Below are 24,874 nucleotides of genomic sequence, written 5' to 3' on the forward strand. Positions count from 1 at the left end.
TTGAGGTTTTTGCACAGCGACTTATGGTCTATTGTACCCTCTCCTATATCACATATTATCATAAAGGTCCAGCACTCTGGAAAATCTCAGAAGCTTCTTGTGAGCAATGGAGGTAATATTATCCTTGTCCACGTAGATGGGTCATTGAAAACGATTCAGTACGTAGTATTAGAAGTGCGGGTGTGTGTGCATTTGTACCATGCGAGTATTTTGTGGCGTGCAGGCATACAACAACCCTGTTTTTATTTAACCTGCCTTACTGTATAGTTTTTGAAGTATTGGCAACACTAATTAATTTTGTGTAGCTGTCAAATTTTAAATTTTTTCCCCGCGAGCGTATTCGTGCAATAATAATTTAATATAAATGGAAATCTGAACATGTCCAATGACGGCGCAGTATCAATTGAAAAGGATAAAGATTCTTCTCAAATATCGCAATCGTAAGCAAAAACGAATTTTTTTCTATTGATAAACTTGTAATAGACAGAATTTACAGATTTCGGGACCAAAAACTAATTGAAAGATTTGTTCGATGCAGTCAACTGCTCAAAATTATTGAAGGCGCAACAGAACTATTTATAAAAAGATATCGTAATAGCAAGAAGCCGGAAGATGCATTAGGTGCTCTATTTGTACCGCTTCATTTCGAGTACATCCATTTTATTCACAATAATGCTAATGAATTGTTGCACCAGATAATCGAAGAACCATTACAATTTTTGAACGCTGCTAAATATTGCGTTTATGGGATTGTTCGTGATCAAATTAAATTATCTGGAAACACAGTAGAGAGTAACGCACTTAAGTCTATTGACATTGACCAACTTCACATCCAACTGAGATTCATCGGATTACCACTCCAGGAAGATCTCCACTTTGCACACTACAAAAACTGTTGGCCGCCCGGGCTGTCATGGACAACTGGAATTTTGTCGGCAATATCGGAACCTCAGTGGGCAATGTCAGATTTTCTTGAATATTTAATTTTTTTTATATTCCCCAGGAATTTTAGATAATCTTTTGTATAACTTATAGCATTTGTGTATATATAAATACTCCATAATACTCAAAACAGACATGGTCATACGCTTATCTGAAAATATATCTTTTACAGTTTACAGTCGACGTGGTTTTGTTCAACCGGTTGCAATCGTAATAAAATTAAATCGGACTCGATAGATGGTAATATTACATTACATGAAATCATTCCTTATATATTGAATTTTAATCCAAATAGCACCCATATGCAATAGCTGTGGTCAGCACATGAATGAATATGCAAAATTGCGTGTGACTGAGAAATATCATTTCCTCCGCTTACTTCCCACCTCTTGTATTGAAAACCCCAGAGTTGTGAATAAAATTTTCCGTGCACTAACTGTGCATTGCAAAGGTACTATAGAACGTTCATATATATGTATGTATATATGTAGCACTTTTAATATTATACCGTTATTTTTAATGTATTGATGAATAATTTAAACTTCTAAAGTGTTGCATACATAAGTAGTTAAAAGCTTAATTTTTAAAATTTTCCAGAACATGTCCACGATTGCGAACTGCGTCTTGGAACTAGCTACTTCATAATTGGTTACTACGATTACACGCGTGCTGGTCAAATTTTTCAAGCATGGAGCGTAATCATACGTTAGAAAGCACTTTTGCGATGAGCCTGAGGAACATAACAGATAATGAATTAGACGCCCTATTGCATTTTGATAGTCCGCCACCGACTATTCAATTTTCCCAAAGCACTAATCAAGATGGAAAAGAGGGTAACGGAGGTACTGAAGAAGCTAATGAAACACTCAGCACTTTGCAGTTTAATCGTGAAGAGCTTCCTTCGCAAATGAGTTCACAAGTTGTCTACGTAAACTCTTTTCCAGATGATTTAGATTTTACCTTAAAGTTTACTCAACAAAGTTCAGGGCAACTTGATCCCGTTGTAATAAATTCGATGGAAGTTGAGAACATTGAAATAGATGACACTGAGATAACAACACCAGAAACTGAAAAGACGCCAACTAATAGAGCCATTGAAAGAAAAGAAGATTTAACGAGTAGAACTGTTCATGTTATAAAAGAGTCATCTATTGGTAACAGTACTGATGCAATGGGTTACATCGATGAAATTATCAAAAAGGAGCTCCTTGATCTTACGGCAATAGAAGACTTTTCCGATGATGATGGGTTTGCTGCTTTCATTGATGTGAACTTGAATGTTTCTACAGAGCTTGAACAGTCAAATTCTGGTGGCGCAAATTTAGAGCGTATGGTAAGGAAATAAACATAGCATATATACATACATAAATATATATACTACATATGTATACTGGAAATTGTGATATTTCAGTGCCAATCTCAAATGAATGCAGCAAAGAAAGAAAATATACTTGACAAACAAATATACACGTCATGCCCAGTAGAACTTCATATCCCAGCTTTACCCAGTACTATTTCTCCTGCTAAACAAAGCGAAGCCGTGGATTATACACTTAAAAGCGTTAATAAATGTAATCCACCAACAAAAAACGTCAAGAGCCTCTTGCCTCCAAAAGAGTTCAATGCTAGTGGAGTTACAGGTACAATAGACTATAGTTCTACCAGTGATTTGGGCATGGTACCCGCTTCTGTGAAACAATTATACGATCTGGTGCGGGCTCAGTATTCTGATTTTGCTTTCGTGTATGCATTAAGTGCGCAGCTTTGTCAAGATCGTGTACCAATGGATTGTTTCGTTAATTTAAAAATGGGTTTACTACTTAGCTTGGCGTCCATTAGTGTAGGTAATTTGCCGTGAGCTTAAAAAAGTACTAATTACATGGTTTCAGACAAATCCCGATCGTCCACCAATACCTATGATGGTGTTCGGCAGTGATACATACATAGCCAATTATTTACTTACAAACATTGCACAACTGTCGGAACGGTTTGTTGGCCCAGCTGATGTCGTAAAATCGCCCTTTTGTGGGAACTATCGCAATTGCAAATGGATTGTAGCAGATCCTATCTTGTTGGCAAGTGGAGGCGTATACTTCGCTGGCGATTGGTCACACCTGAAGATGACCCGGATGGATCAAGTTTTCAGAATCATCGAGTGTTCACGAGTTCCTGTTGATCATTCTTCGCAAATCTATCCTTTAGGGACCGCTATATGGGCACATTGGCGCTCATGCAAAGGCAATTCTAAAGATCAGCAAACATTTAACAAAGTGGTTAAGTAAGAACACGTTTCCTGATATGCCTCATATACTACATAAATTTTATCAAATAGAGATTGCTTATAATGCAGTGATAATAAGTCAAATTTTTAAATGTTACAAGAGAACAAAATCTTCATAATTCCACTTTAAAAATTCGTATATATTTATTTCGTCCTTATTGTAAAAAAAGAAGTATTGACCACAAACTTCGAATATTTCCAACATTAAGAAAGTTTGAATAAGTATTTGTAAATTTTAAAACAACTCATTTACTATTTTACTTAACCACATCGAATGAGTCTTACAGATGATTCACTTCTATTACCAAGAAATTCTTTTGAAATTAATTTACAGAATATTTGGTATTGCAATATGCATGGACGACGATGAAAAACATGAAGTGCTCGTAGACTATATATTAGAGCAATCGTCTGTGAAGATCTTCGAATCGACCGTAGACCACTTGTCAATTAGCAGCGAAGACATGCGTTGTTTTCTAAGGACAATTTCAAAACGCTCTGTAGATCTGACACCAGAAGCTTCGCAATTGTTACAACAATATTTTGTAACTTCACGTTTCGCGCGCCCCGGTAATTATTTACAATAATATGCTTATACTGGTTTACATATATTATAACAATTGTCAAAAACTTATATTTCCAAACAACAGAATGCCTGACTAAACAAGCCTATGTCGTATTGAAACAATTTGCCGAGTCTTTTGCAAAACTCTGCTTCCGCCACGAAGTGTTGGTATGTGATGTCGTTGCAGCTGTTTTTATGTGCGAACGTTTTTTACGAAGTATTTTCGGTGTGAATGAAAATTCTCCGCCGGCATTTGAGTCACATAATTTTGTGGGCTCTGTGGATGCGCACATGTTGAAATTTCAAGACTGGCTGAACGCCTACATCAAAAAATTTCAAGACAAATAATTTCATATTATAAACTATTCAGCGTTTAAGTTGAAACAATTTTTACATTTTATTTTAGAATCATACCTAAGTTGTAAAGATTACATATGTATGTGTGCGTTATATAATCCACATACATAAATATATGTACATTAATAAATACACTTTTGATATAGTTGTCAAAATTTTTACTCTACCAAGTTAGTGAAAAAATACTTGCCTTAATACAAAATTTAACTTATAAAACTATGATATACCATATAAATATGTATGTATGTATACTTCAGTGGTGTATATGAAAACTGTATTCGAAAATAAAATTTCCCTCAAAAAGCAACGAAATTAGAAACACACTCATTGCAAATTATTGGAAAGGCACTGATATTTAGAAACATATGTATTTATATTTGATTAGTTTAATAGGATGATTTCAGTACTTTACTCAAGTGTATCGAAACTCTGGAATAGTTGCCGTTTTTTGTATTGTTTCCAATTTGTTGCTTGTAAGTTTGAGCTATAGTTTCACTTATACAATACTTATAACTAGCTTAAACCTATTTAAAAGCTATGGTCATATATAGTTTTTAATTAATCGATTAATTGTTAAACTCCTATAGTTATACAAGGTATGTGTGAGCAGTAGGTCAATCTTCATTAGTAATTCGGGCAACTTCGCATATGGTACACAAGAGTTTCTTGGTATTAGCAAATCTTTCAACGTGATAATTTGCAAACGCAATTGAAGTTAATTATAATTTACGGCAGAAGTATATATTCTTAGTAGTCTAAATTCCCTTGAGCTCCAGTAATAATGGCGTCAATCCATATTCTTGCCGCAGCATCTGATGCTGCCTGCAGATGGTAGCTGCGCTTCTTAGTTTTAACGATTAATGTGCAATGTGGCCGTCCACTTTTCGAGACATTTAAATGGTCCAAATACACTTCGTCTATTGTCTGGAAAAAAAAGTAACAATTAATTATTCCTTAAAATACTGGCAAGGTATGGCAATAGAAAATTTAAGTAAAATGTCAAAAATTACAAAAATAAATGTTTTTTATATAAAATTTTCAACCAAATTCTAATATCCAATTTTAAATAGTGGCTGCCAATACCGCCACTATTTAGTTGCTTTATACATAAATCGAATAATCGAACGCACTCTATTATGACAACCAATCAGATGGAAGTGGATGACACCGACACCGAAGAATTCCAAGACATCGAAGAGTTCTCCGATGAGGCACCATCTTGCAGCAATACGCAGCCACAATCGAAGCGCTTTGTAGTAAAAAAGTTTCAGGCACAGGCGCTCTGGTCATGGGATGTGGCCGTGGACAATTGCGCCATTTGTCGCAACCAAATTATGGATCTGTGCATTGAGTGCCAGGCGAACCCGCTGTGCTCTAGCACCAAAGAGGAATGCACTGTGGCCTGGGGTGCCTGCAACCATGCCTTTCATTTCCACTGCATTTCGCGTTGGCTCAAGACCCGCCAGGTGTGTCCGCTGGACAACAAAGAGTGGGATTATCAGAAGTACGGACGTTAGCCCATAGCATTGGTTTGACTTGCTTATTTCGTAGTGTTTCTAAGACACATCTATATTTTGTTAGCTTATTTACAAACACACATTTGTATTCTACAATAATATCGAATTCGAGAGACCTATTCATATAAAAATATATTATATTCCGATTTTTTCAAAAACTTACCGAAAAGTAGGCACCTCCTCTGGGTTTCCGCTCCGTTTTATCCGCGTAATAGATGAAAGCGCTTCGCTGGCGATCAAGTACGAACCATCGACGAGCCCAGCCGTGGAAAGTAGCGCCCAATTTATGCAAATAACTGTAAATATTTATATTACGCAGCGATTTAATAAAAATCCATATAAACAAATCGGGTAAACTAACAGAAGAATAACGAAAATTTACGTTCACTTACCCCCGACAACTGAAGGCATCCACAAAGACATGCGGGCATAGCGTAATCTGGTGCCCAGCCGACTCTATGTGATGGCGCAAATTAAGATCCGGCGAAAAGATTGGCAGATAGCGTGTCAACGGACGTTGATGTTTGGGCAGAACACGTTTCCGATCGCCTTGTGCACTACCGCTGACGCTACCGCCTGACGTAGTCTCGTTGGAATTGACACTTGAACGCTTGTTGCCCGCCTCGGCGACGTCGCTGGATATACGCTCGGTAGAGTATACATTGTTTACTTTTGTACCGGCATTCGGTGACGCAGTGGACAATTCAAAGTTGGACTTACACGCGCCTTTGTGGTCGCCTTCCAGCAAATTGCAACTCAACTCCGAATTGGCCTCTGATAGTGGCCGTGGACTGGATGGCGATTGACGTGGTTGTGTTTCTATAAATTCAGGCTGCGAGTGACGTTGCTGCAAAGTAAACAAAGTGTAAATTAATGTAAATTTATTCGAAACTAATTATAGCTTGTTATGGTTAAAAATAGAATGACACACGTATATATATATTTATGCATGTATGCATGCATGTACATACGGAGAGTGCATTAGAAATGTTAAATTGAAATTGGGAGAATCGTGAATTTGCTGACCAAGAGCCATGGGCGACGTGCCTATCCATTTGCTCTTCACACACTTTTCAGCGCACTATTAATACACCAAGTATTTACAATCACCTAGAAGGTGTTTATACTTTTGGCGGGTAGCCAACGTGTGGTATTTAAAAAATAGTTCGTTTTGAAAAGTGAAAAAAGTAGTTCTTATCAAAGCCTACTCTTTGACGAAATACAGAATGAAATTTGAAAAGCAAACTATTATGGTGTCACTTCTAGTTTACCACAGGTTGATTTCGGTACATGTATGTATATGTGTATATATTATCACTAACAACTTCAACCCGGCTCTTTTAGCATATATTTCTAAGCTTTTTAGTTGATTTGTATTTAATGTAATGAGGTTCAACTTTAAGCACGTTCAATGGGCAACTTCCAACAAGATATTATTTAATAACAACAAAGCTAAATTATAAAATGAGTGCCTAATGTACATACATATGTATGCCTAGTATGAACTGACCACTAACTTTTAAAGAATTAAAAAAATATTTTTTTTAAACACTTTTCCAAGCCACACTAATATTTATGCATTTGCGTTCTAATACATTCATATATACTTAGTTGTCAACTTGATTTTACAAATTTTCTTATTGTTTTCTTACTCTACACTCACTTGATAGTACAACTCAGTTTTATAACGTTTATTTGAGTCTGCATGACGATGTTTCACATAATTCATCCAAACTGACATGATTAACCCTAGAATTTCTCTTTAATTTGTTGTTAATGTAGATTTTTTTTCTTGGCTTTAATTTTCTATTCGTGCTTGTACGCGAATTTTAATTCAATAAATTCACTTTTTTCGCAATTATGCGTGTTATAGGCATCCAAACAGTGTGAGAAGTTAGGAAATACTGAAATTTTTATATTCGTGCGATCATTTAGCCATTTAAACTGAGAATAATTTTCCCAGTGCAAATTCAAGTGTATTTAAGTTGTCCAGAGATGTGTAGGCCACATGCAGGAGATAGCAATTATTAAGTTTGCTTAGAAAAATCCACATCTTGTACTCTTTTGAGCATAGGTGAAATAAATTAAGAGCACCTTAATGGACTTGAAGGTTCATTAAGTTCAATATATTAGTGCAGGTTTAATGTTGTACATATATACATTTGTTGAGTAATTATATCACGATACTGGAACGATTTTACTTTTCACTGAAACTCAATTATATGTTCTTTCTCTTTGTTTTCAAAACCTTTTACCTTACTTTGTATGAGTACAGCAGATGTCAAGCGTTAGGAGAAAAAACTTTGGTGAATTTTTCCAACAAGGCAGACTTTTCCTAAATAGATATATTGTTTAAAAATATTCTCCGATGAGTTAGAGCTAACGGACTATCTGAGAAATAGAAATTACGCGTATTTCTCGTAAAGCATATAAACACTATATCGACGGGCATATATGTATGTATGTACTTAGCGCTTTTCACAAATTCTCCAAGTTATTGAAGAATTTTCCGCTCTCAAAATTATGACTAATAAATAAATAAAATTAGGATGAGGGTGGGTCTACAAATATTCGACTACTTTAAGAAATATGTACGTACGTACATACATATGTAAATAATAACGGACATTTGTTCGTTACCAGCCTTTGCACCGTCTATTTTTCATATTTTGCCGTTCCGATATGTTTATGTAAAATAGAAGAAAATGAGGTAATTCAAGATTAATACAATTTAAAACTAATTAACAGCTTTCGGTGTTAAAGTTAGGTATGATTCGAATGAAATTTTAAAATATTTATGTATTAATCACAAACAACTTGAACCAAACATTTTGGAACGGTATAATAATAAATAATAGAATAAATGATTTTAGACACTTTTCCACAATGTACGGACACACCTAAATATAGTGTGATTGTTAATTTATACTATAATTCATTGATGAATACATACATATAAGTATATACATACATACATATGTATCTAATACTACTATCTCAGAAAGACAAATTAAATTTGTATTGATTTATAATTCACCATTCCGTGGCCAAAATTAAATGAAGCATAATGAAATAAAATTGAAATTCTCAGAATCTGTTTAACAACCGCCTGCGGAAGTAAATATTTACCCCTCGCGCTCAATTACGCTTGCTCCGTTTGCAAGCTATAAACAAATTGGCGCGTAATTTTGTGTTTTGGTGAATAACAATTCGCCAGCTTTTATATTTTTTTATAAGTTGTATTGGGATGAAAACAAACTCTGAATTTATGTTTGTATGTACATATATGATTACTTTTATACTACGTAGGTATGCAGGCATTCGATCATTAATATGGGGTAATGAGTTATACGTGGGATTGCCCCCGGTTAATATTTTATTTTGAATCAGCCTATGTGCCATATGAAGTATTTTTTGTTTACGCATTTGAAGTATAAACAAAAACACATTGTACCAACCGTTGAAACAATATAAAATTAAAGATTTCATAGAAGTGTTGATTAATCTTTAAGGTGAAATATTATCTGTAAATACTTTCGCATATAGTACGCAGATAAAAAGGAGTGACCAATTATGACGAACGTAATTTTGTACTAATTTTTATGACGTTGGTGAATGTATTATTAATTATTTAAAAATAGCAATACAATATAATTTCATGATTTTATTTGAGTGAAATACTTTAACTTTTGCATCAATGGCTTCTAAAAGCCTACAAGTAAAAGCCAAAAACTATAATAACACCAAACTAACGCCAAATCTTACCTGACTAGATCGATCCGCTTGTATTTTGTTCGCTCCCTCGTTAACGCCAATCCGTGGAGAAAGAGTTATTCCATTTCCGAATGTAGAGTTCTTCTTTTGTGACGAACTCACGCCCGCTTGCGTCTCTTTGGTGGAACATACGTTACTTTCATCGCTTTCAGTACATTGGAGTTCTCGCATTTCAGCTTGATTTGAATTGCTCAGAGCATTGTTGCCGCTATTGCTGTTAAAATAATTCGGTATTAAAAAATCAAAATATGTGGAATGTATATATGGGAATATATATATGAGAATTTGTTTGTAACGGTAAATGGATAATCAAAATTAGTAATATCTCACCCGCAAATCAACCCGCAAAATTTATCCATTTAAAATTTTATTTTTAATATTTATCGATTTGTATGCTTCGAGAATCAAGTTAATAGGCAAGTGTAAATGCACCGTTTGTTATTTCCGTCGGCATTTAGCACTTGCAGAGAGTACTTCGTGATTAAAACCTAACAAGAGTGATACTAAAGTATAAAACATTTGTGCATACACCTCGCCACCCATATACGCATATACATAATTACATATGTATGTATGTATTAGCATATACACACTTACATATATATAATTCGGAATAAATCGTTTAACCATTGTTGTTTTTACCTATACAACCACAATAGACCAGTGTTATCATAAAAACGTTTAGTGATAAGAAAATTTTATCAAAATGCCTCAAGCTATGCGAAAACCAATGAAGACTTGCCAAGAGAAATTTAACAAACCACACACATACATATGTAAGTACAAACACATGAACTAAATGATCCATATATCAAAGTAATGCCCTTACACTAAATTATTTATTGAAATGCACGAGTAAGCCAACTATTCTACTTAGATTGGATACTTATTTACTTCAATTTTATTTGAGTTCCGCTTACCGCGTTTTCGCAAACCATACAAGTAACTGCATTTCAAAACAATTCAAATTCCAGCAACTTCCATTAATATGCACTGAATTCGATTTATATTCGTATAGGAATCTGACCTAAATTTGTGTTGTGCACCTCTAGTACATAATTGCAGTCGATAAACATATGAACTCATATACTTACATATGATGTGGTTATGTCAGACAGTATTCTCTCTCTGAGTATTATGAAATTAACTTTATTAGAAATGAACACTGATTTATTTCCCCCCTCATGAATTATTAAGCGCTTCACTGATCGGATCCAACTGTCACAAAGACAGCTCAGCTTGGTGTACGAGCAGTCGAACCTTTGTCATTGCATAAAGACACACACACTTCACTGTTACGTGTATCCGACTTTGTTGCTGAACCAATTGTAGGTCTGCTTTGATTGTACACATGTTTGTACATTTCACCACATTAAGTTTGTCTTATAACTAAATACACAGAACTGTGAGTAATAATTTGCACAAGAAGAAAAAATATCACCAGGAAATATGTATGTATATGGCAAAAAGTTGCAATTAATTTTTTCATACAACCGACACCTCCGATCCGGTTTTCTACCCGCATCTTTGCATATTCCAGACCTACTTACATACATATTCGATTCCGAATATATTTCTATATTTGCTTGTCATTTATTGCTAATGTAAACATTGTGGACATACCAACGCTCAAGCACATGTATGGATGTATTCAAAGGCCTTATCACAAAAGCACACAGATCAAGATATGAGTATTTGTTGACATTTTTGGGATATTGAAGTGGGCGGGAAGAAGAGGGTGCAATGCTAACACAAACGTTATAATTCAAAGTCCGTGAAATGTAATTTCAAAAAAATTTTAACAAAAACAATCATAGAATGCGACTACGGACGAGAAAAGGAAATTTACTTCCATTTCATTACAATCAAATTCGTTTAATAAGTTGACAATTTACAAATTTACGTTTCGGTATTATATACATACATATATATATGAACTAAATTTTTTATAAAACAAGTAGTAATATGCACTGTGATGAACAGACATTTTTAAGAAACTTTTTCAGACTCCATAATTTTTTCAATGTGATTAAGGTTCACTAAACCGTGTCGACTCAATTTGTCACCTCAACTGTTCAAAAAATATTTGATACTACACAACTGTTTTTTTTAAATAAGGTTTCGAAAATATCATTTCATCAACGAAAAAATTTTATTATAAAGATTTTTCGTATAAAAGAGAAAAAAATTGTTTTATTGCAGCCAGTGGCATGCGGTCGCGAACACTGGTCTCATTTAACTATCTCTCATGCGTATCTAATAAAAGATTCTCCTCGCAGCAATACATGTCAGCGTAGGTTAACAAGTGCAATAGTTGAGGAACATGCACACACATGAATGACCAACCAATTGAAGTTAATCAACATAACTCTATTTAATACGAAAAGGGCCAGTAAACCACTTTTACTGTTCACACCCTCACTATCATATATAATTTTAAATTACAACAGTCGCCCTCTAATTTTTGTGTTTGTGCGACTTTATTATAATGAGGCTTTATTTTTGCTTTTTCAGAATTTTTACTAAATAAGTCGGGGAAAATACTAATTCGATTTCAAGAGTATTTACAATAACACTCTCTATTTAGTTGTACTCCCTTTGAGAGTGGTCCAACAGGGAAAAATAAAAACTAATTACATGCGATTAAAGAAACAATAGGGACTTACTCTCTTTCGCCATTGTTCAGTTGTAAAAGATATTGGGCGCGTGCTTCATCATGGCATTTCTTCTTCAAATCAATGATTTTCTGGCGTTCATGCTCGATAACGTGATGACCTTAAATAAAAAATAATTTTATTAAGAACCTGTAAATGATAATATGATATGTTACACACCTTGCTGGGCCAGCAGCAACTGACGATTTCGTTCAATTTCCTTGATACTATCAAATATTCTGGTACTAGCACCTTTTGTTGAAATCGGTGCACTACTAGTCACTTTACATATGCGGTCAATATCATCCTGGGAAGGCACACGACGTTCCAGCGGATTTACTTCAAAATCATCGGTGCCCAAGGAAAGATTAAATTTTACCCGCTCATTGTGCTGATCGCAATTTGGCACGTCAAGTTTGCCATTCAATATAGAATCTACCTCAATTTCAGTACTCCTCCGCATATCGCTTATTGCATCATCAATGTCAACTACATAAAGTTGCTTACGTTTCGGTGTACTTGTGACTGGGGCTTGCGATGGCAGTTCGATTTTATTATTATAAAACATATTCTCATTTACGCTCTTTGACATTACATCCTCCGTGGTACGTTTTGGACAAAGCAATTCGGCGGAGCCAAAAAGAGATTGTGACATAACTCCCGTCGCCAGATTGTTCTGCAATATCGGTGAAGCGGAGGATGTCGTACTGATGTCTTCTTCGGATGAGTTAACCTTTAAATCACCAGTTATGTCGCAAATACTATTTTCTATAGCCTTTAGGTATTCCTGTTCTATTTTAAGCGAATTACATGCACTCACTAACTTTGATTTTAAAGTTTTTGCATGCACCGAAATATTTCCAAGGTCCTGTCTTTCCAGATATTGCAGTTCAATGCGCTTTTCTTTTATTTTCACAATCAAATTCGCTTCTTCGTTGTGGAGCTCCTCGCGGTAGGCGTGCCACTCAGATTCTTCTTCCAAATACTGGAACTCTAAATCTTCAAATGTCTTTCGGTCATTTTCCAGCGACTCACTTACATTGTGCAGTTCTTCTTTGAGGCAATCATTGCTCGGTTTCTGCTGTAACATCGACTTTAACCTATTTGCATAGACGTACATATGTATATATAGAATATGTAAGTTGAAAAATTATACTCACTTCTTCACTTGATCTTGCTTCATTTCAATTGATTGTTTCAATTTAGCCTGCTGATTCTCCTCCATTACTCGTGTGGCGTTTCGTTGTGCTTCAAAACGATGAATCTTGTTCTGCAAAAGCTCAAGCTGTGTTTCCAACTCGCCCACCGAGCCACCAACGGAATTCACTTCTGCATTCACCAGCGCTTTTTCCATATCCAACTGAAATTGTAGAAAAGAATAACAAATTCTTAAATTTTAAAATTATCGATGAATTAAAATAAGCACTCACTTCTCTTAGCTCCTCCGATTCCTGTTTTTGCAGTTCGGATATTTCATTCTTCAAGTCATGGATTCTCATCAAATGCTGTTTTCTTTTCAGCTTAAGCTGATCAATGCCTTCGCAGCCACTCAGAACCTGCTTGGATTTCAATGTTTCTTCAATATTATTTTGCACATTCGCAACTGATTTTTGTAAATCAAAAGTTTTAGCGGTGCCACTCTTACTGAAGTTCGCTAATGCGCTTTTGGAGAACATTCGTGGTGCAGGTGCTGGTTTCTTTTGTAGTTTGGGCGAGTTTTGCAGCGAATTCGATTCGGGTAAGTTCAACGTGAGATTGTTAACATTTTTATTCATACGTTTTGCTGGCGACTGTTCAGCGGAAAGCGATATGGATTTCACGGCGCTAGTCGGCTGGTACCGACTGCTCTCCTCGATGGCTTGCATTTCTAGTTTAAGTTTCTCTTCAAATGTCTTGATAAGTTGCTCATATTCACTCTGTTTTGAAGGCTTTGGTGCAACTGGGGGTGGCTTTGAGGCAATAGGCGTTTGACCATACACACTACTGAAGGAATGCTCCTTCTTCGGCGACATGCATGTCGTTCTAATTTTGGTGCGAGGACTTTGTGGCACATACTTGCCAATAACGACATTTTCATAGCCTGTCTTCGGTGAACTGGGACCTTGTGTTTGCCCACTAATTTCAATTCGGTTCTGAGTCACTAAACGAACATTCTCGTAACCAGAGGAGCTGGGAATGGAGGCTGAACCGTTATGTGCTTGGGTGCTGAGATTATTATTACTACCTGAGACAGATTGTTGAAGTTGCGAACCAGATAGGTCAAAGTAGAAGGGAGACTTTTTGTCACGTGGCAGTGAACCATTTGTTTTGATCCGGTTTTGAACTATAGGTGAGGAAGTAAGAGAAGCAGCACAACTCTGATTTTGTCGATCGGAATATTCAGTACATATTTTTAGCATATCCTCAAGGCATTCATTCTCTGAAGTACTAAGGTTCGAGAGGTTTCTACGCTGCATGCTTGGTGAACTCTCGTACTGCATACGATGCAGTGGCGACGAGTTTATAGAATTGCTATTAATTTCAGTATTGACTCCATTCATTGGATAAATCTGTAAACCACCATAGGTGCCGGGCTTCGGATAGCGATCGTAAGCAGGCACGTTGTGGTGATTCGCACTATTGGTGGTGCGCAATGGTGTCGTATTATTAACCTTTGCCAAAAACTCTCCACTTCCACACACACTGGTATTTTGTATGAAATTTGACGTGCTCGGAATGTTAACATAATTCCCCGTGCTGTTTTGGGCTCCTCCTCTTACACTATTGTTTAATTGATTATTGCGTACAGGACTTGCATTCTTGTCGTTGCGATGATTTTCAGCCAAATTTTTTGCAAAGTTTGCATATTTCTGACCCAAAACATCCTTGGCTGGCATATTCACCGTCACCAAGTCAGCGGCAAAAACCTTCGGGCAATGTAAGCCATTGATGTCAATCGGCGCTAGAGCAACGTTGTTGTATAGCGATTTATTGCTGCCTAGCATGCTTTTCGCGCTCTCTCTACCCATCGACATTGACATCTGTACATTCGACATGGGGCTAATATGTTCCTCGTAGAACGAGTCGATGGCTAACGATTGGCGCACATCTGCACTTCCATTGCTGGAGCTAAGACTTTTCGTTGAATCACGTCGTGGCACTTGAGTGAAGTCTATTTGGGGCATTGAAATGCGTTCATTCGAACCCATTGTAGAGCGTATCAACTGAGCCTCGGCTGGATTATTGAACCGCAAATAATTTGAATTACCAATGGTGATCATTGCACCCTGCGTTAGGTTCGTTTCATGCGTGATCTTCGTGCCGTCGATCAGTATGCGGGAATCCTGTTCTGGTACTATGGTTACTTCGTTCTCCTCACTGCGATAGATTGTACAATGAATCGATCGGACCCCACTACCATTCAGAGATATACTGCAAGTGGAGGCCGAGCCAATAGTCATATCACCTGAAAGCGAATAAATAGTTATATATGTAGGTACTTGTTAGCACTAGATAGAGAGTTTTTAAAAAGTAAATAACAACGCAAATCGCATTTACAATAAATGTGCGAAAATCATTTACTCCTAAACTTATTTGAAAAGCGTCTTCGCCGAAACTTATTTGGCAAAATTATGAAGCTACCTTTGCAACAGCAGTACTAAAAGTGAGATCATAAATTCAAATGTTTCCATACAAACATAGGTGAGTTGTATACATATGTACATAAATACATATACATACAAGTACGTCGCACATTTCGTAAATTTCGAACACATCGTTTTAATTATGATCGTACCTATGTGAATGTGTATCTTGTATTTGCAAGCATATGTTTGCTAAATGTTTTTATATTCGTAAAAAGTCACAAAAAATCTAAAAAGCGTAAGCATAAAGCTTTTTGATTGTGACCCTTAGGAGCCCGAACTTTTGATAAAGGCAAATTCATACTCAAAGAAATGTGTACATAACTACAAGTATGTGGTACAAATATACATATAAAGTATTGTATGTCACGTCGGATAAAGCTACGCTACTTTATACTTTTTAACTTTATAAATATAAAGCAAATATTCACACTTTTTTCTTTGGACTCCACTCAATGAAAGCTTTTCATAAAAATCTATTAGAGTTAGGAAGGCCTTTTAAAACCCAAGGAACTACCTTGCAATTCGAATGAAATCTAATTTATGTATGCATATATTAAGTCGACATGATAAACAAATCGTATCCATCTCTTCTACATATGTTGAGGTTTATGAGGCTTCTACTCCTATTTGAAGTTCACATAATGACATCCGATGATTTGGAGGATGCACAAGTTCTAAAGCTTCTCCTTTGCAGTAATATATGTAGAGATTAACCATTGCATGCCGAAAGGTCTTAACGTATGTATATATCATATACATTATGTACATAGATGAAATCCACGAAACTATGGTTTCATGATGTTGTTGTTGTAACGGGTGTTTCATGATATTTAGCTCTTATGAAGTTGTAATAGTTGAATTTTTAATAGAATTAAGGAATTAGAATATACTGTGTTTTCCAAAAGGGATGTTATGATTTCAATGTACCGTTTTTAATATGTCATGACCTGCATTTTTTATTGTATTCAGTAACTTTTACAATTTCATCATGGAAAGATTTACGCCATAACAACGTTTAAAAATTATACAATTTTATTATCAAAATAATCGTTCTCCAATTGCAACTTTTCGTGCGCTTTTCTCATTTATGATCGTATTAATCGTCCACCTGTGCTCCCTGTATGTCGAATTGTTGAAAATTTCTGACGTATGTATGTACATTTTTCTTACATAATGTTCAAGGACTAATAAGACAAACCGCTCAAAGTAATGAAAATATTGCTGCCGTTTAAGCACATCTCGCTGAAGAATGCAATTTGTCGATTCTAAGACGTTTTCAAAAATTGGGACTGTCTCAAACCTCAACCTGGTGGATTGAAAAAGGATTTGTGCTTGTATCTGTATAAAATTGATCTCACTCAAGAACTGAAGCCGTAAACGTTGTGAATTTGCTGACAACTGGAAAACGATGATTTAAAAAAAAATCATCTTTTCCGATGAGGCTCACTTTCATCTGAGTGAAGCAGTAAATAAACAAAACTGTCGTTTGTGGTTCGAAGAAAATTCATAAATTATTCATGAGCAATCATTTACATTCACCTAAATTGACAGTTTGGTTTGGTTTTTGGTCTGGTGGAATCGACGTTTCGTACTTCTTTCGGAATAAAACTGGTGACACCGTTAGTGACAATGGAGAGCGATAGAAATCTATGATAACCAACTGTTTATAGCCGCAATTGGAAGAAGTTGATCTAGGCAACATTTGGTTGCAACAAAACGGGGCTATGTGCTACACAGCATGTGCAACAACCGAATTATTGCGAGAAAAGTTTGGAGAATCGATTATTTCAATAAATTGTTACATTGAATGGTCTGCAAGAAGTTGTGATTTAACACCACTACTTCTTGTGAGATTATTTGAAGACATTCGTCTTTAGCAATAAACCAGACTCTTTTCAAGCTTTAGAAGTCAATATTAAAAGAAAAAGTACTCACAAATTTTGTTCATGGAATTCGTTCCTGCAAAAGAAGTCGTGGAGGAACATTTGAATTTCCTTAACAACTTGTGTGTCTTTTTTTTAAGAATACTCTTATTGAAAACCCTGTATAAACATATTGTATATGAATTGAAAATATTTCATGTTTACTATTCGATTTAGCACATACTGTTTTCCCTAGAATAGCGTAATAGTTGCCTGAAGTAAGCAAAGGTTTAAGGTTCTCAGCTTGTTAGTTTTTACAGAGAATCTTTTTCCTGCCAGAAAGGAAAGGAAGGATTGGTTTACCAGTAAATATTTTTATATAAATTGGAGACTTCAGACAAATATTTGAAATTATAGGGAAAATATCGATTTTTTTCTATGAGTTCCACTTAAACGTTATCTTTAGGCACTCCGAATTAATTCCACTGAAATTAATTTCCTAATCTATTAAGCGTTATCAATGACATAAACTCATTTGAGTTCCAGTAATTGAAGGTATATTCATTGAAAATTATCTATGTAAATGCTTCGAACCGGCGTAAATATATCCGTGTATATGTAGTATATGTGTGTACATGCATACAAATACAGTAATAAATATAAGTAATCTATACCAGTTTTTGCTTTTAAAAAGCTTTACCGTTTTTCTAATATTTTATATATTGAAGCACATTGTATATGTACATATTGTATGTATATCCGCATTTATGTATGCATGTATGTTTCAATTATCTTGTGTTAAGCTTATAGAATATCAAAAGGTTTTAATTGATTTAATGTTCTGATTTTGAGACTAAAGAATTGTTAAGCTCCTTCGAGATATGGAGTTGAATAGCAGTTCAAAATTGATGTAATATGTGATGTTATTTTGTTACCTATGGGTATGTAATGTATAGTAACAGCTGTGCTCAAACGTCCACCTCCCAAACTGACCAAATGCGGATCATTGGCAGCAACACGCAGTGTAGGATCCTTTTTCGTTAACGACATCTAAAAAATAAAGAATAAATGAAAATTGGTGCATTGCAAATAAAAAAAAATAAAAAAAAAATTAAAAAATAAATCCAATTTTATTTTGTATATACTTTTTTTATTTTTAAAATTTTTAATTATTTCGGCTTAACGAAGTTTGTCAAGCAAATATTTTTGTGCCAACCGATATTGAGGCTGTTATTTCTCGAGATAATGATCAAACAGTAACTGTCAATGGTATACGGAAAACTGATTCAACCAAAGGTGCTCTACATAAATTATAAAATATCAATCAAGTAATGTTACTATGCTTATTGGAATGCAAAGAACTTGGAAATGGAGAAAAAATCGATTGCATACTGTTGTACAGTGAACGAAAAATAAGAGATTAAAAAAAAATATTATTTGTATTTTTTTAAGCAACTAAAAGAACTTTTCTGATTAAACATTTATTAAAATATAAAGGTAATTTTTTTAAATTTTATTTCAGCAAAGTCAATGGTAACTTATCAGATCTTTTCATGCCATACCAAACAACTCAACTTCTTGACGAAGATAGGAAAAACAATAGAGTAAACTTATTATATGAATTTGATCGAGATTAATTTTAGTGGTATAATGTAACACAATATCAAGGCTCACTATTTTCTGTATTTTTTACTGCAAAAATTTATTGTGCACACAAATTTTTACCACAACAACAACAACAGCAGTTAAACCGGTAATCCTTTTGAAGTAACTCCCGGAAATATATGAGATTGCGCAATACTTGCAGAAAGCTTGTGAAATTTATGCGAACAGGTTTTTACGTTTTTCTGTGTTTCATATATTAGGCTTATTTGTGCCAATTTGAAAATAAGCTACTACGATGTTGTAATACTCATTTGCGTTCCGTTGCACTTTAGAACCAACCCGTACAAAACCCTAAAATGGAATAATAAGGAACGTACACAAAAACAAGCCTACAAGCCACTGGGATTGCGACGTAAATGTGATAAAAGAGAAGAAAGGTCACCAACACTGGCATTTGGCGTGTGCGCAGACGCAGCACAATTGACGCATCTGAAGTACTCAAGAAAAACTATTCAACTTAGAAATAAAACCGTTATGAAGCCAAATACACATGCGCATTATTACGAGTATTCCTTTGAATACTCCCATCTCAAACACATCAACTGAGAAAACGGTGTGAAAATAAAAGGTAATCTACAAAAGGACGAGAGAAAAGGGGAGATTTAAAGGTGCACTCAAATTGTTGCAATACAAATATGCATACAAAAGCCATGGGGGAACCCTAATAAATATTTTAAAAAATATATGTTTATGTACATACATGCATATAATAAAATAAAGTAAGCAATTAAAACTTTTTGAGTCACATCAAACGCAAACAAAATATAAATATAAATTTATAAATATACACTTTGATAGTAACTTTGTAATTTTTCTGACAGCTAAAAACTTCAGCGTCAAGAAAGGCAAATAAAACACGTATTGAAGGTATATGTATGTATGTATGTAAGTATTTATATCTAAGCATATGTTTTGTATCTCGGTGACAGACGGCGTTTGCGTTTGCACTTACGACATCATTCCGTTGATGACTCATACTCAAAGGTATGTGCAGAGACAACCAAAAACCAGGTAGATAAAACGGGCAAGAAATAACCTCAAATTCTAATGGAAAGCGAACGTCCAAAGAAACACCGCATAAGCGACTCTATTGAGTACTCGTTCTACACACATTCATTCATTTATTATATGCTTAGATATCAAGCTCTAATAAATGTTCATCCACATGATAAAAGTTTAAACAAAAAGGAATGCACATCCACATGTACAAATATTGGTAATCAATGATTACTGTTTTTACAAAGTACCAGCAAGAACAGATATTCTTGACACTTATTGATGGAAGTGATTTGAGGAAAAAATCTCTTGTGGGCAGCACGTGTCTATCAAGCTGAAAACAGCTGCTGCTCTTACTTCATAATACCAGCCCTTCCACAGTGTAGGTTAGTCGACGTAAGAGGGGTTGATGATGCCAATTGGCAATTCAAGAGCCCACATGTGATATTTATTTATATTGTACACAAACCCTGAAAATGTGACCCCTCTTCTACCAACGCGGAACTAACGCGCCATTTGTCTCAAGGCACAGGAGGGTGTATACATAAGCTTGCAAAAAATAATAAGGTGGCAGCTGAATTTTCTTTTCTTTTTCTGGTTTTAATATTATTTGTGAAAATCAATAACTACCTTCAGCTAATATTGTGCATGAAAGAAAACATAGATGTTGACGCTCGAACCAATAAACATGTGCCTATCGATTCCCGTCGTAATTCTATTTTCAATCAATTATTAATTGTCAAAGACTCTGTTTCAAATCAGAAGGCAACGCAACAAAACAATATGCTTTGTGATAAATTGTGCTTCAATGCATGCTTCTTGAACAAGCTTTGTTCAAAGATTAAGTTTATGAGAAAGCAAATGAATCCCAAATAGTATTACTGCTGTAAATACTGTGACGGTTTTATTAGGGGGAATCAATGTGAAATTTTAAACTAAAATATAGTATGTAAATTAATACCGAACTCACATTTTCTGTCAGAAACTTTCGAATAAGTGAATGCCGTTTCACCAGTACTCGCATCAAAGCCAATAAATCGACTCATTTCTCTTGATTTTTTTGTCACATGGACAGGGGAATGTGATTGACTTTCTTCGATGAAATTACTGCCAACATAAAGCACACACTGACACGCATTCTGGAAGCCGTCGTGGTGTAACCCGTCTTTGGTGAACAGCGAAATTCAACTGATGCCGGCCAAATATGGCGCAAACAGCCGGCTTATGCTGTCGGGTTGATAACGAGCCCGATTCCAAAAGTAAGTAAACAAGTCGGTATATGCGTAAACTGTATACAAATACGTAAGCGGAGAGGAAATTCACTTTTAACTGCAAGCAAGTCGGCAAATGATCGTATAATTCTATCGTACATATTTACTCGTGTACACATTTACACACACCAACGACCTTGCGGAGAATAATGATATTTAATTAGATACATATACATATGTATGTTACATAGGTACATATGTATATGGTATATAGGTATGTACATTTCAAAGCAACATAGATCGGTTGTCTTCAGCTGAAATTGCAATTTTTCGTTACACTTTTCCAAAACATTTCGACCAAATTTACGATAACTATTATGTATGTATGTGTATTCTTTATGAAAAAAACTTAGCATATAAAACGAATCCAGTTGTACTTTTTATAAATCTACCTGTATGAGTACATACGTCATATTTTATTTAAATAAAGCAGTTGGATTGGTCTATTTTTATTGCATTATTACACTTACACAATTTATAAAATACAAAAAAAAAAACAAAATTAATTATAAATATCGCTTTAAGCTAAACGAATACGGCATATCAAATATAAAATTTACTGAATTTCGTAAAATAAACACATAGAGTTTTTGAAGTGAACGGCTGATTACGCTTACGTGTCAGTAAACCCAAGTATCATATTGATATGAATCTGGTATATATGTATGTATGTATAAGCTGACGACTATTTGAATGCTCTACAAAATGGGCCCTTTCAGTTTTTTTGTTAACCTTACCGTTGAAAGATATTAATTATTGAAATTTAACTATTTTGAATCAAATTAGTTTTTTCTTTTGTATGAAAAAACATCATTTTAAATTTCAATGATATTGTAAGAAATTTATGCTCTGTAAAAATACTTGGAGAGCCTTTTTTAGAGGTGTAGGTGTAGAAGCGAAAAAAATCGTTTTTTCACCCACCGTGATGTACATATAACTCGACCGAATAATAAATATGTAATTTATTACTAATATAGCCTTATATACTAAAATTTTGCTCTTTAAAAACTTTACACATTTACAAGATACACATTTATATTACTCCTCTTAAGACTTTGTTTATTCAATAAAGCTCGTTATGCTGAGCTTTGAGAAATTTGGGTTAGGCGCTATTAATCAAAAATCGAGGTGTGTGGCATATGGTATGCGGAGAAGAATTTTTTATACCCTGAATAGGTAGAATTGATAGAATGTTTGTAACATACAAAAGGAAACGTCGAAGACAAGTGATTCTTATGTTGGCAAGAGTCTTGATGTACTACTATGAACAAAAATAGTAAGACTTTGTTCATAATTTTAAAATTCTTAATTTATTCTTCAAAAACTATGTCGTATCCCTCAAAGTAACCCCCTTAGCCGCAATACACTTGTACTAACGTTTTTTACAATCACCGGAACGGTTGTTAGTCAATTTTCCGGAATAACCTTCAATGCGCGTAGCGATTCACGTGTAATGTCTTTAATTGGTTCAAAACGTTTTCCCCGGAGCGGTCGTTTGAGTTTGCTTAATAGTCAGAAGTTACACGGAGCTAAATCAGGCGAATACTGCGTGGTTGCGGTACGATTTGGGTTGAAAATTTGGCGAAGAACTCACGAAGAGTCAATGCAGTAGGCGACAGGGCATTATCGTGATGCAAAAACCAAAAGATATCGGCCCATAATTCCGGCCTCTTTTTACGAATAGCTTCGCGAAGCATAACACTCAAATAGTATTTCTGTTGACAGTTTGGTCGGTCGAAAAGAATTTGGAGTGCAGCACACCTCGATAATCGAAGAAAACTGGAAATATCCGTATAACCTTGATTTTGTATCTGCTTTGACGTGATTTTTTCGTCTTTGGCTCACCTTTCCCATGATATTCGGCCGATTGATCGTTTGTTTCCGGGTCGTAAGGATAGATCCAAGACTCATCACCTTTAATTTTACGTTTCATGACATCTCGGGAATCGGAAAGCATTGTTTCACAGACGTTAACGCGACACTGTTTTTCGAAAAATTAAGTGAGTTTGGAACCAATAGCGCCTTCACTTTTTTTAACCCCAAATGATATTTCAAAAAGATTTTCACTGAGCCTTCCGATAATCCAAAGATGCCAGTAAAATCTACGACTGTTAATCGCCAACTGCAGTTTATGTACATATGTATGTACATGAGAAAGACAAGCGTATACTAAACTCTAATGATTATTTTGATGTGACATTGGAACATACCAAACTAGAAAAAAATCCGAGCGAAATTTAAATTAAAAAGTTCTTCTATGTTTTGCCCACAGTCGTTAGGATCGAACGGATGATGAATTTTATACTATGTATTCAAAAGGTATCGTTGCTTCCCAAACACGATCGTTTTTATAAAATATGTTTTTATCTTCGCTTGGTTGAGATTTTAAACCGACGCACCTGGCCACAAGCATTATGTTATTTACTTTTCGTTATGTAAAGTATGGCAAGTAAACACAATATAAAAAAGTTTAACATATTATACATAACAGATAAGATAAAATTAACTTAATCATTACTTGAAAAAACTTACGATTCTTGTAACCTGTTCTAAATGCGTATAATTTTGGTAAAAACTGGGTACTCAGTGACGTTAATGGTGAAGAAAAATATTTATATATTATAAATGGCGACATCCATTATTTAACAGTCTGCTTCAAAACGTGTGTTAGAGCCAAACTAGGTTTTGATCAATAAATACATACATATAGTACACATTAGCATAAGTATAGTAGGATTCTTTTTATATTTCGGTTTTTGGCAACACTAGCGTTGCAATCTGACAACTCTCCACTTTATCGTAAAGTTTGACATTTTTGATGTTATACATATTCAGTACGTTTTGATATACGAACGCTCTTTGTTTTATTTACAGTTACTTAAAAAATTCATCTCGGTCAAAAAATGGAATTAAATCGCGAATAATTAACTTTCGACGTGGATTATCTCAGCAACAGCGAATCGATGAACTTAATTCCATTTTTGGCGATTGTGACAACTATAAGAATTAGTGGACTATCATACCAAACATTCAATATTGTATGATCAAATGTGACTGTAAAATCGCTCAAAAAAGCATCGTGTCGATTGGTCGAAAGAAATGTTAAACAAGAAAAAACGATAACTTCGGTTGCACCGAAGCTAAATACCCTTCACAGGTGCATTTCTGTTAGTAACTATGTGTTCAGTTTGTATGAAGCTATATGCTATAGTAATCCGTTCTAAACAAGTATTTTAGAGATTACATTGTTGCCTTAGAAAATAACATACATATACCAAATTTCGTGAATATATCTTCTCAAACGTGAAAGTTGTCCATACAAGAACTTGATTCCGATCGTTCAGTTTGTATGGCAGCTATATGC

General features: G+C 34.9%; 4 protein-coding genes across 8 annotated transcripts in view; 3 read left to right on the top strand and 1 right to left on the bottom strand.

Annotated features, from left to right (window-relative positions):
* The first annotated feature begins 312 nt into the window (after positions 1-312).
* LOC126758349 (uncharacterized) lies at positions 313-1,652 on the top strand. Of its 3 annotated transcripts, none has more exons than XM_050472599.1 (5): positions 313-440; positions 488-961; positions 1,115-1,182; positions 1,238-1,393; positions 1,540-1,652. In XM_050472599.1, exons 1-5 carry the CDS (start codon positions 379-381, stop codon positions 1,650-1,652), a joined length of 873 nt encoding a protein of 290 aa, XP_050328556.1. In that variant the 5' UTR covers positions 313-378. The 3 variants fall into 3 exon arrangements, with proteins under 3 accessions (XP_050328556.1, XP_050328558.1, XP_050328557.1); XM_050472601.1 differs by having other exon boundaries at positions 497-961; XM_050472600.1 differs by having other exon boundaries at positions 314-440; positions 484-961.
* On the top strand, positions 1,631-4,290 carry LOC126758344 (uncharacterized). Its single transcript, XM_050472592.1, has 5 exons — positions 1,631-2,275; positions 2,354-2,782; positions 2,832-3,220; positions 3,558-3,793; positions 3,874-4,290. The coding sequence occupies exons 1-5, from the start codon at positions 1,631-1,633 to the stop codon at positions 4,134-4,136; spliced, it is 1,962 nt and encodes a 653-aa protein (XP_050328549.1). The 3' UTR covers positions 4,137-4,290.
* A 221-nt stretch (positions 4,291-4,511) lies between these two features.
* Positions 4,512-24,874, bottom strand: part of LOC126758336 (uncharacterized) — a 39,224-nt gene continuing 18,861 nt past the window's right edge. For 2 of the 3 annotated variants that reach the window (XM_050472573.1, XM_050472574.1), the window contains 9 exons: positions 18,514-18,628; positions 13,521-15,535; positions 13,251-13,450; positions 12,271-13,190; positions 12,103-12,211; positions 9,428-9,650; positions 6,055-6,509; positions 5,826-5,958; positions 4,512-5,069 (listed from right to left, as the gene is read on the bottom strand). In XM_050472573.1, coding sequence (XP_050328530.1) covers positions 4,893-5,069; positions 5,826-5,958; positions 6,055-6,509; positions 9,428-9,650; positions 12,103-12,211; positions 12,271-13,190; positions 13,251-13,450; positions 13,521-15,535; positions 18,514-18,628 — 4,347 coding nt within the window. In that variant the 3' untranslated portion in view covers positions 4,512-4,892. Of the gene's footprint in view, positions 5,070-5,825; positions 5,959-6,054; positions 6,510-9,427; positions 9,651-12,102; positions 12,212-12,270; positions 13,191-13,250; positions 13,451-13,520; positions 15,536-18,513; positions 18,629-21,209; positions 21,368-24,874 lie in introns of those variants that run through there. The other variant, XM_050472572.1, reaches the window with a different exon arrangement.
* Positions 5,282-5,662, top strand: LOC126758358 (RING-box protein 1-like). The gene has a single exon (XM_050472613.1). The coding sequence runs from the start codon at positions 5,282-5,284 to the stop codon at positions 5,660-5,662; it is 381 nt and encodes a 126-aa protein (XP_050328570.1).

The sequence above is a fragment of the Bactrocera neohumeralis genome, chromosome 5, assembly GCF_024586455.1.
Source record: "Bactrocera neohumeralis isolate Rockhampton chromosome 5, APGP_CSIRO_Bneo_wtdbg2-racon-allhic-juicebox.fasta_v2, whole genome shotgun sequence".
Lineage (NCBI taxonomy): Eukaryota > Metazoa > Arthropoda > Insecta > Diptera > Tephritidae > Bactrocera > Bactrocera neohumeralis.

Bases quoted from the DNA above. Each gene is read 5' to 3' on its own strand.
- LOC126758349 (XM_050472599.1), top strand. From the start codon at position 379: ATGTCCAATGACGGCGCAGTATCAATTGAAAAGGATAAAGATTCTTCT. The intron at 962-1,114 runs GTCAGATTTTCT...TATCTTTTACAG, and splicing joins TCGGAACCTCAGTGGGCAAT to TTTACAGTCGACGTGGTTTT. The intron at 1,394-1,539 runs GTACTATAGAAC...AAAATTTTCCAG, and splicing joins ACTAACTGTGCATTGCAAAG to AACATGTCCACGATTGCGAA.
- LOC126758344 (XM_050472592.1), top strand. From the start codon at position 1,631: ATGGAGCGTAATCATACGTTAGAAAGCACTTTTGCGATGAGCCTGAGG. The intron at 3,221-3,557 runs GTAAGAACACGT...ATTAATTTACAG, and splicing joins ACATTTAACAAAGTGGTTAA to AATATTTGGTATTGCAATAT. The intron at 3,794-3,873 runs GTAATTATTTAC...TCCAAACAACAG, and splicing joins TTCACGTTTCGCGCGCCCCG to AATGCCTGACTAAACAAGCC.
- LOC126758358 (XM_050472613.1), top strand. From the start codon at position 5,282: ATGACAACCAATCAGATGGAAGTGGATGACACCGACACCGAAGAATTC.